Raw genomic sequence first — 13,664 nt, forward strand, 5'->3', positions numbered from 1 at the left:
ATAAATCAATTGAAATAATTTTAGCGTTTAATAATAATCACATAAGTGATTATTTGGCATTAAATAAATAATTTAATGATAATAATCATATGAATACCATTGAAATGTTTCAGAATGTAATACTTTTATTCAATAAGGTTGCATTAAATTGATCAGAAGTGGCAGTAAAGATATTTTTAATGCTACAGAATGCTTGAGTATGTATATATCAGAGTAACATTTCTGATAATGTCACATTGTCAAGATGCTGAAAATTCAGCTTTGATCACAGGAATACATTACATTTTAACATATATTCTCACAGAAAACTATTTTTTGAAATTGCAATAATATATTACAATATTATTATTTGTATCTGTATTTTTGATCAAATAAATACAGGCTTAGTGAGCAGAAGAGGCTGTTCTCAAATTATCTGTAATATTAATGTTTGAAAGAAATAAGCAGTTCATCTAATTATTTTAAATGATTAGTTTTATCATTACTTATTATCAGCAGAATGTTTTTTTTTTTCATCTACCTTTGAAGACCTGGTCACTGTTGATGGATTTGCTCCAGTTCAGCTCAAGCAAAGTTCAAACCTACGACGTAGCAAAGGGATTAATCTTGCAGAAATTACGTGGGCCAGCAGAGATCAAACGAGGCCATCAGTCCTGACCTGAGCTAGAGCCGTACCATAACTATTAAGTCTGCCTGAAAGCTGATGTTACCTATGAAGCCAACATGAAAGGCAGTTACTCTAGTCAATGCATCCTATACGAGTTAGTGTTTCCTCCGGGGCTGGAGAGAAAAGCCAGAGAGAGGTAAGTTTTTATGGATTGCACCATAAAAGATGACACATTTGCTCTTTATTTACTTTTGACAGGTGGAGTGAACAGAGACGTCCATGGTTGATTTTTTTGTTGATATTTGATTCATGCTTATGAAGCAAAAGAAATTAATAGTTTAGATTGTTGTGCATCAGATTATTTGATAATAATGATATAAGTTGTTTTGGATTACTATTATTATATTTAAAACACCCCTATTATAGGTAATGAAAGGTTCATATTTTGGTTTTGGGAGTCCCCAACAACAGATTGACATGCATGCGAGGTTAAAAACACTTTCATTGTCTTATAATTTGCATTTATGCTCAACGACTCCCAAACGATTCGCTCAACGATTCATTCTAACCGAACCCCTTCTTTATATGACGCTACACTGCAGTGATTGGTCCGATTGGCCTCAGTTTCATTTCATCATGTCTGTAACGACTGATAAAGCAGCGTTTGTGAGCGAAGTGCTGCTTTGTGTACAGAGTTACTGGAGAAACCGCTATTTTTACTGCTCCAAAAGCGGCACCTAGTGGCAAAGAATTAATTTGCATTTTATATTCAGACCAATATGAAAAGACCAACAAGTGGGTGGAGAATATGGCGCTGGATTCGTTTTAAAAACGACTTGTTTCAATGATTCAGAGTCGACTCTTTCGTCTGAGAGAAGATAACGTTATACACGGTGCACTTTCAGATTTAAAACTTTGCAGGATGTTTTCATTCATTAGAGCTGTGTTACGCACTGCATGAAAGGTAATAAAAAAAAAAAATCCATAATAGGGGCACTATAAAATTTAGTATTTAGGGATAAAGGCCTTATTCAGATTGCTTAATCTAGAAAAACAAAACCTACTTTAAGTGAGCTTGAATGAAGATTTAATGTACTGCATATGTAATACAAGGTTCAAAAGCTGGCCAGAAGTTATTGCAAATATTTTAGGTGTGGCAATAGTAAAAAGGGGTTTTTCCTTTTTAATAAGGTCAAGTGCTGCAGTATCTTGTCTGGCTCTCTGCCGATCTACAGTAATTAATCAAAGATGTCTAAATATAGTTCATTAAAAATAAACCGCTCCATTTTTTCATCATGGGTGGATTGTGGTATTGTTTACTGTTATGATGCACATTGCCGACTTATTTTATGCAGCATGTTGTTGTTATTTTCATTGGTGATGATGGTTACCTGCCTCTACAGACTATCAGTCATGATAGTTCAAACTCTACCATTACTTCCCCGTCTGAAATGTCCTCAGTTAATTATAGAGTTCAAATGTTAGTCAGTAGTGAATTAGTCTCACTGGAATTACCAGTTATAATGTAGCTAAATCAGATGAACATGACACATTTGCCACACACTAGTGGAAGGAAGATGCATTTTCTGAGTCAAGTAGCTGATGCAGAAATTACTTTATTTAGAAATTACTTTGATCCCCCACCCTGGATGATGTTTTAGCCCCATTTAGTCAAACTGGGTATAGCGACTGTGAACATTACCACCCATCTATCCAAGACATTTTTCCACATCCAAAATGTCTTTTAAATATTGAATATTTAATATTCTGTTCATACTGTGATCTGATTATTCATGTCATTGTGTAAAATGTGCTCAAAGTCTGTTTATTTCAGCACAGATACTAAAGCAGCCCTACTGGAGAACCATTTATATCAAACAATTGTGTACTTATTTATTCACTTATTTATTTTAGTTTATGCTGCAGTATAATGTACGTTTATATATACATGTATTTATATAATAATTATTATTTATTTCTATTAAAAGCCATTGCATACCATTTAATTTGGGTCACGTACAGTTCTTTTTGCTTTGTCCTCTGTGCATTCATGTTCCTCTTTATCTGCTGCCCTTTATTTCTTTCTTACATCTTTCTCTGACTTTAATTTCCTCGAGTCATTTTTCCATTACAGAATAAATCACTGGCACATCAGCGCTCACTTGCCCTCTCTTTCATCGGCAGCATCATTCATTGTGTGCACTTTCTTGTGTTAGGACCTCTCAGTGTTGGCACCCAGTATGTCTCTTACGGTTTGATGTTTTGTTCTTGGGTCAGACTTATAATAAAGCTATAAAAGAGTTCTAGTGTTGGACCACAAATTTGGTGTCAATGACAATGAAAGGATTGTTGAACGAAGTCTTTTTTTTTTTTTTTGCAGAATAGATAAATATGGTCAAATGCTGTAAATGGACACGTAACTGAAACGAATCGCTGAAAGCATTATGAAAGTAGAGTAAGTGTCTAGTAAGCATTATGATTTTGTCATATACTGTGCATGTTTTTTAAACCGACTTCTCCTGTGAGTTTGGTTTCTCTCTGAACGAGGACACCCTGTTCTCCTCCGCTTACTAATTACCACGAGGCCAGAGAGGGTCTCATTCAGAGGCACTGATGTTTGCCCAAATGATAGCAAACACAGGCGGCCTTTCCTCTCTGCCAGACGAACACACACAGAGGCTTTTGTTAGACGGGAGGGCCTTAGAATCACTCATCTCTTTGCTTCTCACTTTATTTCTTTCATTCTTTCATTTTTATAAAGTGTTATCATGTTTTTATTTGTTTAATATCATTAATGTGCCTGATGTACGGCGAATTATGCAAAATAATCCCTGAGCAAAATGAATACTGATGCTTGCAAACACTACTAATTATTAACCAGCTGTTGTGGATGACCTGTTTAGGATGTTTCTGCAGTACTTGTTTAATTTGATTTTTTTTTTAAGTCGCCACCAGATCTTATCCTCAACTTCATCTGCTTTGCATCTGTTAAATGAACAAGCTCCTGAAGTACTAGTTGCGTTTATGAGTCTGGTGTGTATTAAAACCCTCCCTTTGTCTCCAATTACTTTGTTTTACTCTCCGGGGGTTTGTGAATAAACAGTTCAGCTGTTATTCTTCAAGTCTCATAAGCATCAATTATTGGCTCTTTTTCTCATTTGTCCATTAGTAAGGATTGTGGTTGTACGATGGAGCTGGTGTAATGGTGTGTCCCTTGACGCTGTGGAAGTGTGTCTCTTGGAAGTCTGGTCCCTCAGGTCTCTGCAGTTTTTTTTTTTTCTTCGTACAAAGTACAATGACCAATAATGTAGTACAGTCATAATACTGTAGGAGGTCAAAGGTAACAATACAAGTAAATTATTAATCAAGATGAAGACCGGAAAGCCAACCATTCATACAAGCTCACACTTGTACAATTTTTATTTTTTTTTATTTGTGTGGTGTGGGTGTACATATTTATTTCCTCCTTTTTAAATGTTTTAATATTGATTGTAATTAATCACTACCTCGAATACAATGGTGTTTTTTTTTTATATATCATTTTTGCATTTTATGTTTTTTTTTTTTTTATTTTACTTTATAATTCCACTAAAGTGGTATTTGATTACCAGTTGTATTTTAGTTTTGTTATGTCCAATTTAGTGGAATTTGGTTATAAGTTGATAAATATTTTTTATTTTGTATTTGATTTTTTTTCCTCACTTATGTACACAACGTACGTGCTTCTATTCAAGTGGTATTTAGTTATCACATTTGTCTAATTTTTTTAAATTTTATTTTCCAATGAAGTGGTATTTGGTTATCACAGTTTTGATTTGATTTGATTTTAAGGCGGTATTTGATTATCAGTTGTTAAATGTTTTACCATTAAATTTACCATTTTATAATATTTTCAAGTGGTATTTGGTTATCAGTTGTCAAACATTTTATTTTACTTCACTGTACTTTACACACTTCTTAAAAAAGTTTTATTTGGTTGTAAAGCATCTTATTTTATTTTATGTGTTGTTCAAGAAATTGCACACCTCCAATAAAGTTACATTTGGTTGACAGTTTATTTTATTTATTTATTAATTACTTTTTTGTGGTTTGAATATAAGCCAAATCTCTTCAGATGCTTGTTAAAAAGATGAAAGTATGAGTTAGTAATTGGTTTGTGGTCCTGTCTCATGGCGAGGTAGCTGTTTTAATGAGTCAGCAGATGGCCGAGGAGACGCACATTTCACACGCTGCTGAAGGGGCTGTTGACGGCACTCCTGCGCAGATGCTGCGTTTCCATTTCCATCTCTTCTACATTAAAACATGTTCAAAGAAAAGGAAATGGAGACAAATTTTTAGCTTTCTGTCAAGACTGCACCCTGGTTCAAATATCAATACCATGGTATTTTGATATAAACCAAATCCTGAAACATCATCTTGTAGCATCATGAGTAGGTACAATTATTCTGCAGCTAGTGTTTTTTGAGATCTCCATCTGATGAAAAACATCTCGTTCTCCTCTACACTTTTGATATAGTTGTTGGTCTCCATGAGCGTGCACTCACAGTAATTGAATGACCTCTCCACATCTTCAGCTCAGAGCTGGGCTGGAAGAGGTTTCTGTTCTCTCAGCACTTTCACAGCCATGCTTTTACCACTTTGACAGAGAGAACATTACATTTATGCAGGAATAATCCGAACTGTTCCCAGTCCATTTCCGTATAGATGGGTGAACTTGTGAGCAGCCCCTCAGAACATCAGTGGAGAATTATGTCGTGAATGTACTATGAGGCGTATAAGGGTTATGAAAGTATCATGTACTGAAGTGGCTGAGAAGATGCTGTAACCTCTGTTTAAAACAAAATGCTGCTATGCAGTGATAGGAGCTGCACAGTGGTATGGACTATTCTAATAACGTTGATATTTTTGCAATTAAAAAAAGAAATAAAAATAATATATATAGAGAGGTAGATAAATCCAGTATTTAAATTGTATTTGACTGATTGCTCTGTGTTTTCATTGACACTCCCTTCTTCTCTTTTCAGGTGCGGGTGAATCAGGGAAGAGCACCATTGTGAAACAGATGAAGTAAGTAGAAAAAGGTTGATTTCTTTCTCTTTTTTTTTTTTTTTGGCTAAAATTTCTAAATATTTTTTCTAAAATAAAAAAGCATGTCCAGTGAATTAAATTCATTAAACTTTTACAATTTAATACTTTGTTATAATTTATTTAGAAAAATGTAGGGCCCTATTTTTATTATTTTGTATGTAATCAAAGGAAAATAAAATTACTTTTATTTTTATGGCACAAAAATAATTACAATGATTATTTATACTTTGAGAAGTGCATACTACTGTATAGTAGAAATATATTTCCAAAAGTAAAAAAAAAAAAAATTATGAATATTTGTCTTTCCCCCAAATTCCATTTCCATTTATTCTAGGTTCCATTTTAATGGTTTAACTAGATTTTACAAAATAAAAGCATCCCTAATCAGTTGAATTCATAGAACGTTTGCAATCAAATAATTGATTTAATACAAATGCAATTAAATATTTTTATTACAAATGTATTATAAAAAAGTGGTAATCAAATTGTAACAATTTAAATTATTTGTTTTAAATTTAAAACAATAAAAATGTAAGAAGTTTATTTTTTGCTACTGTTGTTGTTATTATTATTATTATTATTACTTTGAGAATTAGATTCTACTGCACAATAATAATATATTTCTGTCACGAAGTTAAACCAGACTTCTATTTTAGTGTGTTGTTTGTATGTGTCAAATGAAATGGTAAGATGAGAAACATCTCGAGTATTCACCACACACTTCTTAAGCATCATATTCATGCTTCCTTTTCATTTTACATTCAAACAAGCCTGTGATTTCAGGAAGACACATCCAGGCTTTGTACTCCTCCTCTGAAACTGCTGCTTTAACTTAGAGAAATCACACACATTGACTGTAAATTAGCTCCTTGCAGCTGCCAAGATACGAATGCGCACACACTATTTAGATTCAGTAATAAAGCCATGCTTCATCTGTCACGTATTTATTTGCAGCCACAGCTCTTTGCACAAATGACATCATGTGTGAGACGCAGCACTAAAGCAGAGTTAACAGAAAGCAGCTCTAGCTCCTGTTATGAATATCATTTCCACACGAGTGCCCCTCCTTACAGACCCTGTGATGCAGAGCTGCTTCCTTTACTTCAGACGCCCTCATCCTGTTCATGATTAATAGACACCATCCATCTCCTCACGATGCTAAAATATATCTCTCTTTGTGCTGCTCTGCTCTGCTCGCTCGTGTCTAGATGTAAACCCTCATTTTAAAAAACGTCTTACAAGATTAAGCATGTGTGGATGCACACTTTAATACTATTTTCAGTATTTTTCATGCTTTCTTGATTTAATTTTGATACGGTTTAGTAAATGAGATTATAGTATGAGGATGTAGCTCACGTGATAAATCAGTCCTCAGTGTCCATACAGTAACAACACCTTTACATTTCATTAGATTATTAAGGATAATAAAACAGTTTACCTGGTTTAGAAACGGTTACCTTATAATTATTAGTTTATTCCTTGTTTGTTTGCTACCATGCAAAAATTCAATGTTGGTAAGATTAAAAAAAAAAAAAATGTTTTTGAAAATCTCATGCTGACCATGGCTGCATTTATTTGATGAAAAATACAGTGAAAACACTAACATTGGGAAATATTATTGCACATTAAAATAACTATTTATAAATTTTATCTATTTTAAAATGTAATTTACTCCTGTGATGCAAAGCTGAATTTTCAGCATCATTACTCTGGTCTTAAATGTCACATGATCCTTCGGAAATCATTATAATATGCTTGTTGTAGGGCTGGGTGGTATATCGAGTTTGTACGATATTTAGATATTTTCTGTATAAGCAATTCGATATGAAGCAATACCCTTTATATGGATAAACAGTAGTTTGATACAAGCGCATCTGAAAATATAGCGAGGACACAGACTGAGCTGCTGCGGAGAAAGTGCTTAATTCAGTTTGTTCTCAACATGTGACAAGCTTCATATTAAGGCCTTTAATAACTGGTAAGACATAGTTAATAATTTTGTTTTGCAGTAGTTTAAGTGACTCGAATCCGTCATGTGCTCAGACAGAAAGGCTCAATAATTATAATCACTCAAGTAAGTCTATTTGTATGATAGCACTGACTGTAAAGAGACTGCAGTGGAATAATCAAAATAGCCTAACACAACTCCGTGCATTTGTTCTCATTTATTTTCATTCATTTATTTAGTTTAGTGACTGTAACTTTTGCTTTAAGAAGTCTAATTTGTAATGTTACAATTTTAGAATTAAATGTGACTTTAACCCTTTAACTTTATTTGTGTTTGTAGCCTTTAATATGTATGGTTTTGTTGGACAACATTGGGCGGTAAGTGAAATAAATAGATATTAAATACAGATTTTTTAAATACAAATACAAAAATTAAATCTTTTATAACATGAATTTCTTTATCACTTTTGATCAATTTAATTCATACTTGCAGAATAAGTGTTTTAATCTTACTGACCCCAAACTTTTAAATGTTTCTGTTGCATGCCTTTGTAAAACTTTGAATATTTATTTAGAAATTAATTGACTATGTAAATGGAGAAAAATAATAAAAAGGATATATATAAAATGGCGTGCATAATATGCAGAGCAATCAGGTCACTGTTTTCTAAGATAAATGAAAATTGTTGGATGAAGTGTGTGAATTTAATCTTGGCTATAATATATATATATATATATATATATATATATATATATATATATATATATATATATATATATATATATATATATATATATATATAGAACAATGTTCTATATATTCATTGTAAGTAGAAGTCAGATGCACAAAGAGATATAGCAAAAGCCTTAAATAGTTTTACCATTTCCATTTGAGTGGAGGCGCTGGGATCTCAATCCATTTTTCATGAGGACAGCAGAGTTTCACACTCAGGTCAATAAGCAGAAACAGTCTTACAATGACAATAGCTCCTTTTTCACTGCCGGGCTAATAGCCTCAGACCTGCAGCACTTTACGTGCAACCCCATCATTTCACCAACAAAGAGAAGATGTCAAAAAACGATTGAGAAATAAGACACAGGAACTAGCGCGATCACAAAATGAACATGATAAAAGCAGCCGTTTGTTTGCAATCTTTGTTAAATATTTAAATCCAAAAGCAGCAATGTTTTACTATAATAAGTGATACATTTATCATTATGATCAATTTATCAGGATTGATAATTAGTCACAGAAATAAAGCGTTCTGAACACAGCCTGCTTATTCACTCGAGTCTGTTTATTTGTAGTCACAGTAGCCTATATACATCACATTTAGAAAGAATGATCATTTCTATATTTTTATGAAAGCTCCCGGACAAAAACATTATTATATTTTTATGACATAGGCTACGCGGAGCTAAACTCTCCAGGACGAGACTTATGACAGGTAAAATATGTTACTAAATAAATACACGATTGTGATGGGGAATAAGAAGCTGATGTCTGATTTCTTCAAGCGTTCACATTTAAATGTTTACTATGGTAATGTTATGCCTAGCGTGCATAGTCTTTTGCATATCTTCTAAATATTTCTGCCTTGTATGGTGATTATAATCCACATCGGATCAGTGGAAACACGGCTAAAGAGGGTTAGCAGCAGCAAAACAGTCCTGAAGGTGTCATGTATCACATTTCTTCAGTTCACTGTTTACCAGGTGTACGAAGATTTTTCTTAATTTGATCAAACCTTTTAAGATCCATTAGTCTGCGCTTCTAAAAAACTTTTTTTTTTTTTTTTTTTTATATTTCTAATGTTTTCCTTATAGACATAATCTTTTTTCTTTTTTTTTTTTTTTGTAATGATTTGATAAAGATGTAATCTAAAATATGTCAATAAGGCCCAGCTAGCCTGTTTTATATTTGCTGACTCGGTTATAGGAAGAGAAGACGGTGATATCTGCTGACGTTAGTGAATATGGAGTATTAAATGAAGCACATTACTGGAAACAGCCAGTTGTGAAACTGTACGTTTTAAATCGGAGAGGCACAAATACACATTTTTGGCTGCTAATTAGTTTTATGGCTGATATGGTTGATATAATGGACAATATCAGTTTTCAAAATAAATATATAGGCTACAGTTTTATTTGAAGCAACAACTGTATAGTCTGTTATAGCCTGTTATGGTTTCATATTTTTTACTTTTAGAATTTGCCTTATAAAATTCTTGTCATAGACATTAACCAATCAGACCAATTAAAATACATTTTTACAGTTTTTTTTTAATAAAGATATTTTGATGCAAATTATTTAATGCAGGTCTTTTTTAATGTGTAGATGCTTTAATTACAATTCCCAGATATTACAATAAGATTGTTTAAATTCTAAAATTGTTACATTTTGTTTTGTTTTGATTTATTTTCAGATAGTATACTATTCTCTGTTGATCTTTTATGTCAATATAATTAATTTATTCCATTTCACCCTCGGTTCAGAATCATCCATGAAGACGGATACTCAGAAGACGAGTGTAAGCAGTACAGAGCCGTGGTCTACAGCAACACCATCCAGTCAATAATGGCCATCATTAAAGCCATGAGCAACCTCAAGATTGACTATGAAGAGACCGCCCGAGTGGTAAGACCTCCTGTAATGTCTGGGACGAGTATGTAGGTCACGCTGGGTTCCTGTAAATAATTCAGAGAGTCCCACACACTCTTGCAACTTCACTTTTCTCACTTTTCTGTTTTATTCCTTGCTCAGCACATTGTTTATGTGTGTGTGTGTGTGTGTGTGTGTGTCTGTGTGTGTGTGTGTGTGCAGGACGATGCACGGCAGCTGTTTGCTCTGTCTGCAGCAGCGGAGGAGCAGGGCATCTTAACTGATGATCTGGCCAATGTGATCCGCAGACTGTGGGCCGACAGCGGGGTTCAGGGATGTTTCACCCGATCCAGAGAATATCAGCTCAACGACTCTGCTGCCTAGTGAGTGTCTATACACACACACACACACACACAATACTGCTCCAGCTGCACATCTTACTGTACATTTACACACTCATAATCATGGTCCATATGGAATTTAGTCAGATTCAACTACAGCACATATATTTTGAGCATAGTCTTGGTTATTCCCATCACTGCAGTTTTTCATTGGTAGGTATTTCACTGGTGTTGTGCAAGCCCTGATTCTAAAATGCATATAGCTCCGCTCCTAAAATCTCATCGGATAAGTCTCGTTCACTGTCTGACTGAATTGAATTCCTTGTAAATGCATGAATTGCTGCACTGATTAGATGAATTGTTTTTTAATGCTAATTATTTGTATGGTTATTTTTATTCTTTTAATTATTTAGGGAACAATGTGTGCATTTCACAGTTCATAAATACCCTGGCAGTCTATAAATGTAAGAAAACCATGTTACCATGTGAAATATATTCTCACAGCAGAGATGGACTTGATGTTTAAGCGATACAGTTGTTTGCAGACAAAGTGAAAGCACGGTTTTTTGTTACATGACCTTATAAATTACTGTTCAAAATGACATTTTAGTTTTTTGAGAGACGTATCTTCCACTTACCAAAGCTGCATTTATGTGATCACAAATAAAGTAAAAAAAATTAAGTGAAATATTACATTTTAAAATAGCTGTTTTCTATTTGAATATATTTTATAGGTAATTTATTCCTGTGGTTTTTTTTTTTTTTTTTTTTTTAAGTGTGTGTGTGTATAGATAGATAGATAGATCGATAGATATATAGATCTAGATAGATTATTATATATATATATATATATATATTAGGGGTGTAACGGTTCACAAAATTCACGGTTCGGTTCGATACGATACACTGATGTCACGGTTCGGTTCGGTTCGATACGTTTTAGATACAGCAAAATGTAAAAACATCTCAACTTTTCAGAATGCCGCAAGCGCACCGCGGGTCATGTGACAAGAACCAACCAATCAGCTTCATCCTTTCCCGTAACAACGTTGAGAGCTCAGCCAAGATGAAGGAACAGCTGATCATAGTTGTATATGGATTGCAATTTTGAAATAAATTCAGTAGCAGAGCTACTGCAAGCGATTTTTAGAGCTGCAAATCCATTTATCCTTCGCTGAAATTTCCGCGTCTCATGGAGAGAGCACGTCATTGTTGCTTAGCAAAGACAGACGCCTCATGAGCGCTTCTGCCCAAGCGCTTTGGAAAGGAGGAGAAAGACGTGCTTAGCGTTTTCCATGCGTTTTTAGGCACGATATGTGAACGGCCCCTAAGGCGCTCGCTCACTCAGCACGCGCTGAAGGCTCGTTGCAAAATGTCTAATGCATTTAACAGACCAGAAATATAAGATCCTAAAATAACCAACAGGTCTGGTGTTTGGGTTGGATTCCCTGTAAGCTATAGTGTCTAAATGCTGCAGGGATAGTTTGCTGCGTGCATGTTTCTCCTTTTTTTCGTCTTTTCCCAGATAGTACTGACGCATATATCCCAGATATTCCCGCTGGTTTTTTTTTTTTTTTTTTTTGTATTCCCGCTGGTGTACCCTGTCATGTTGCAGATGCGACATACCGTTGTTTTTTTATCCACCACTCTCTTGCCATCACCATTATAGCTTAAAGGGAATCCAAAGTGCACCCAAACACCAGACCTGTTGGTTATTGGAGGATCTTCTCATTTCTAGTCTGTTAAACGCATTGGCTATTTTGCAACGAGCCTTCAGCGCGTACTGAGTGAGCGAGCGCCTGCTGAGTAGCCTAACATAAACATATAAGATGGTGTTTTTTTCTTCTTCGGGAGTGTCAGGGGCGTTGCCTGTTACGTTGTTTGGGTTATTGGGCTACCTTGTTGAACGCATATCATTATATTTCTTTCTCTCTCTTTTTTTTTTTTTTCAAATATAATTAATTACTCCAACGAACCGTTCGGTATACATAATGCGTACCGCGTACCGAACCGAAAGCGTCGTACCGAACGGTTCAATACGAATACGCGTATCGTTACACCCCTAATATATATATATATATATATATATATATATATATATATATATATATATATATAAGCTTATCCCACTTAGCCTACTTTTGCACAGCAGTTTAAATGTTGGCTTAATCATAAAACACAATTGTTGATGTCTTTTATCATATTGCGGTTGGTTTATGAGAGCAGGAAGCCACTGGAGGCCGTGTGTTAGTCATTTAACAGCAGTTCAGTCATCTCTCTTCTCTCCTTCACCTCTGTCGGATCACTGCAGCTCACGTCTCACATGGCCTGCTGTTTAATGAGAGTTCATCCGTGTACTTCAGAGCTGCACAAACACTTGAGGGACACAATTGTGCAAGGAGTGGCAGCACAAAACTAAATTACAAATCTCTGCGTAGACACAGTGTGACTTTAATGGTGTTTCAGCACCAGCGCATAAACACTGATGCATGATGGGAGGCAGGTCCAAGCAGGGAACTCAATGCCAAGTCCATCTGTTGTTGTTAGCAGAGATGTCTCATGTCTTTAATGAGGTCACGACCTGAACACACTCAGACCTTCACCGACCACACACACACACACACACACACACACACACACTGTAAGATCATTCTGTTGAAAGTTTGGACACGTTTGACTGATTTTGCATCATCAGTCTTGACCTTTTGACCTAAAGGTGGTTGCTTAGATGCATGTAGTTTTGTAAACAAGTACAAGTTGTGATTTAAATGTAAATGTTTGATAAACACAAAAACGTTCTACATCAAATATATTAAAAGACATTCTGCTATTGATATTATTAATAAAATATAAATAAATCAAATGTTTGAAAATCTCATATAATCTTATTATAATCTTATTTAAATTCCAGGTCAAGATAATATTAATATAAACATGAAGTATTTATTTATAATTTATTTTATTATTTACTTTATAATAAATATGTGTGTGTGTGTGTGTGTGTGTATATGTGTAAGCTCTGTATGTTTGTTGAAAGAGAAGGAGCTCGTCACATGTCCACGTCTCGTCTCAGACTCCT

General features: G+C 34.4%; 1 protein-coding gene across 1 annotated transcript in view; it reads left to right on the plus strand.

Annotated features, from left to right (window-relative positions):
- The window catches only part of LOC127959201 (guanine nucleotide-binding protein G(i) subunit alpha-2), a 40,206-nt gene that overhangs the window by 20,713 nt on the left and 5,829 nt on the right, over positions 1–13,664 (plus strand). The window contains exons 2-4 of the mRNA XM_052558225.1: positions 5,632–5,674; positions 10,139–10,280; positions 10,467–10,627. Coding sequence (XP_052414185.1) covers positions 5,632–5,674; positions 10,139–10,280; positions 10,467–10,627 — 346 coding nt within the window. The remainder of the gene's footprint in view (positions 1–5,631; positions 5,675–10,138; positions 10,281–10,466; positions 10,628–13,664) is intronic.

Source organism: Carassius gibelio, chromosome B6 (assembly GCF_023724105.1).
Source record: "Carassius gibelio isolate Cgi1373 ecotype wild population from Czech Republic chromosome B6, carGib1.2-hapl.c, whole genome shotgun sequence".
Lineage (NCBI taxonomy): Eukaryota > Metazoa > Chordata > Actinopteri > Cypriniformes > Cyprinidae > Carassius > Carassius gibelio.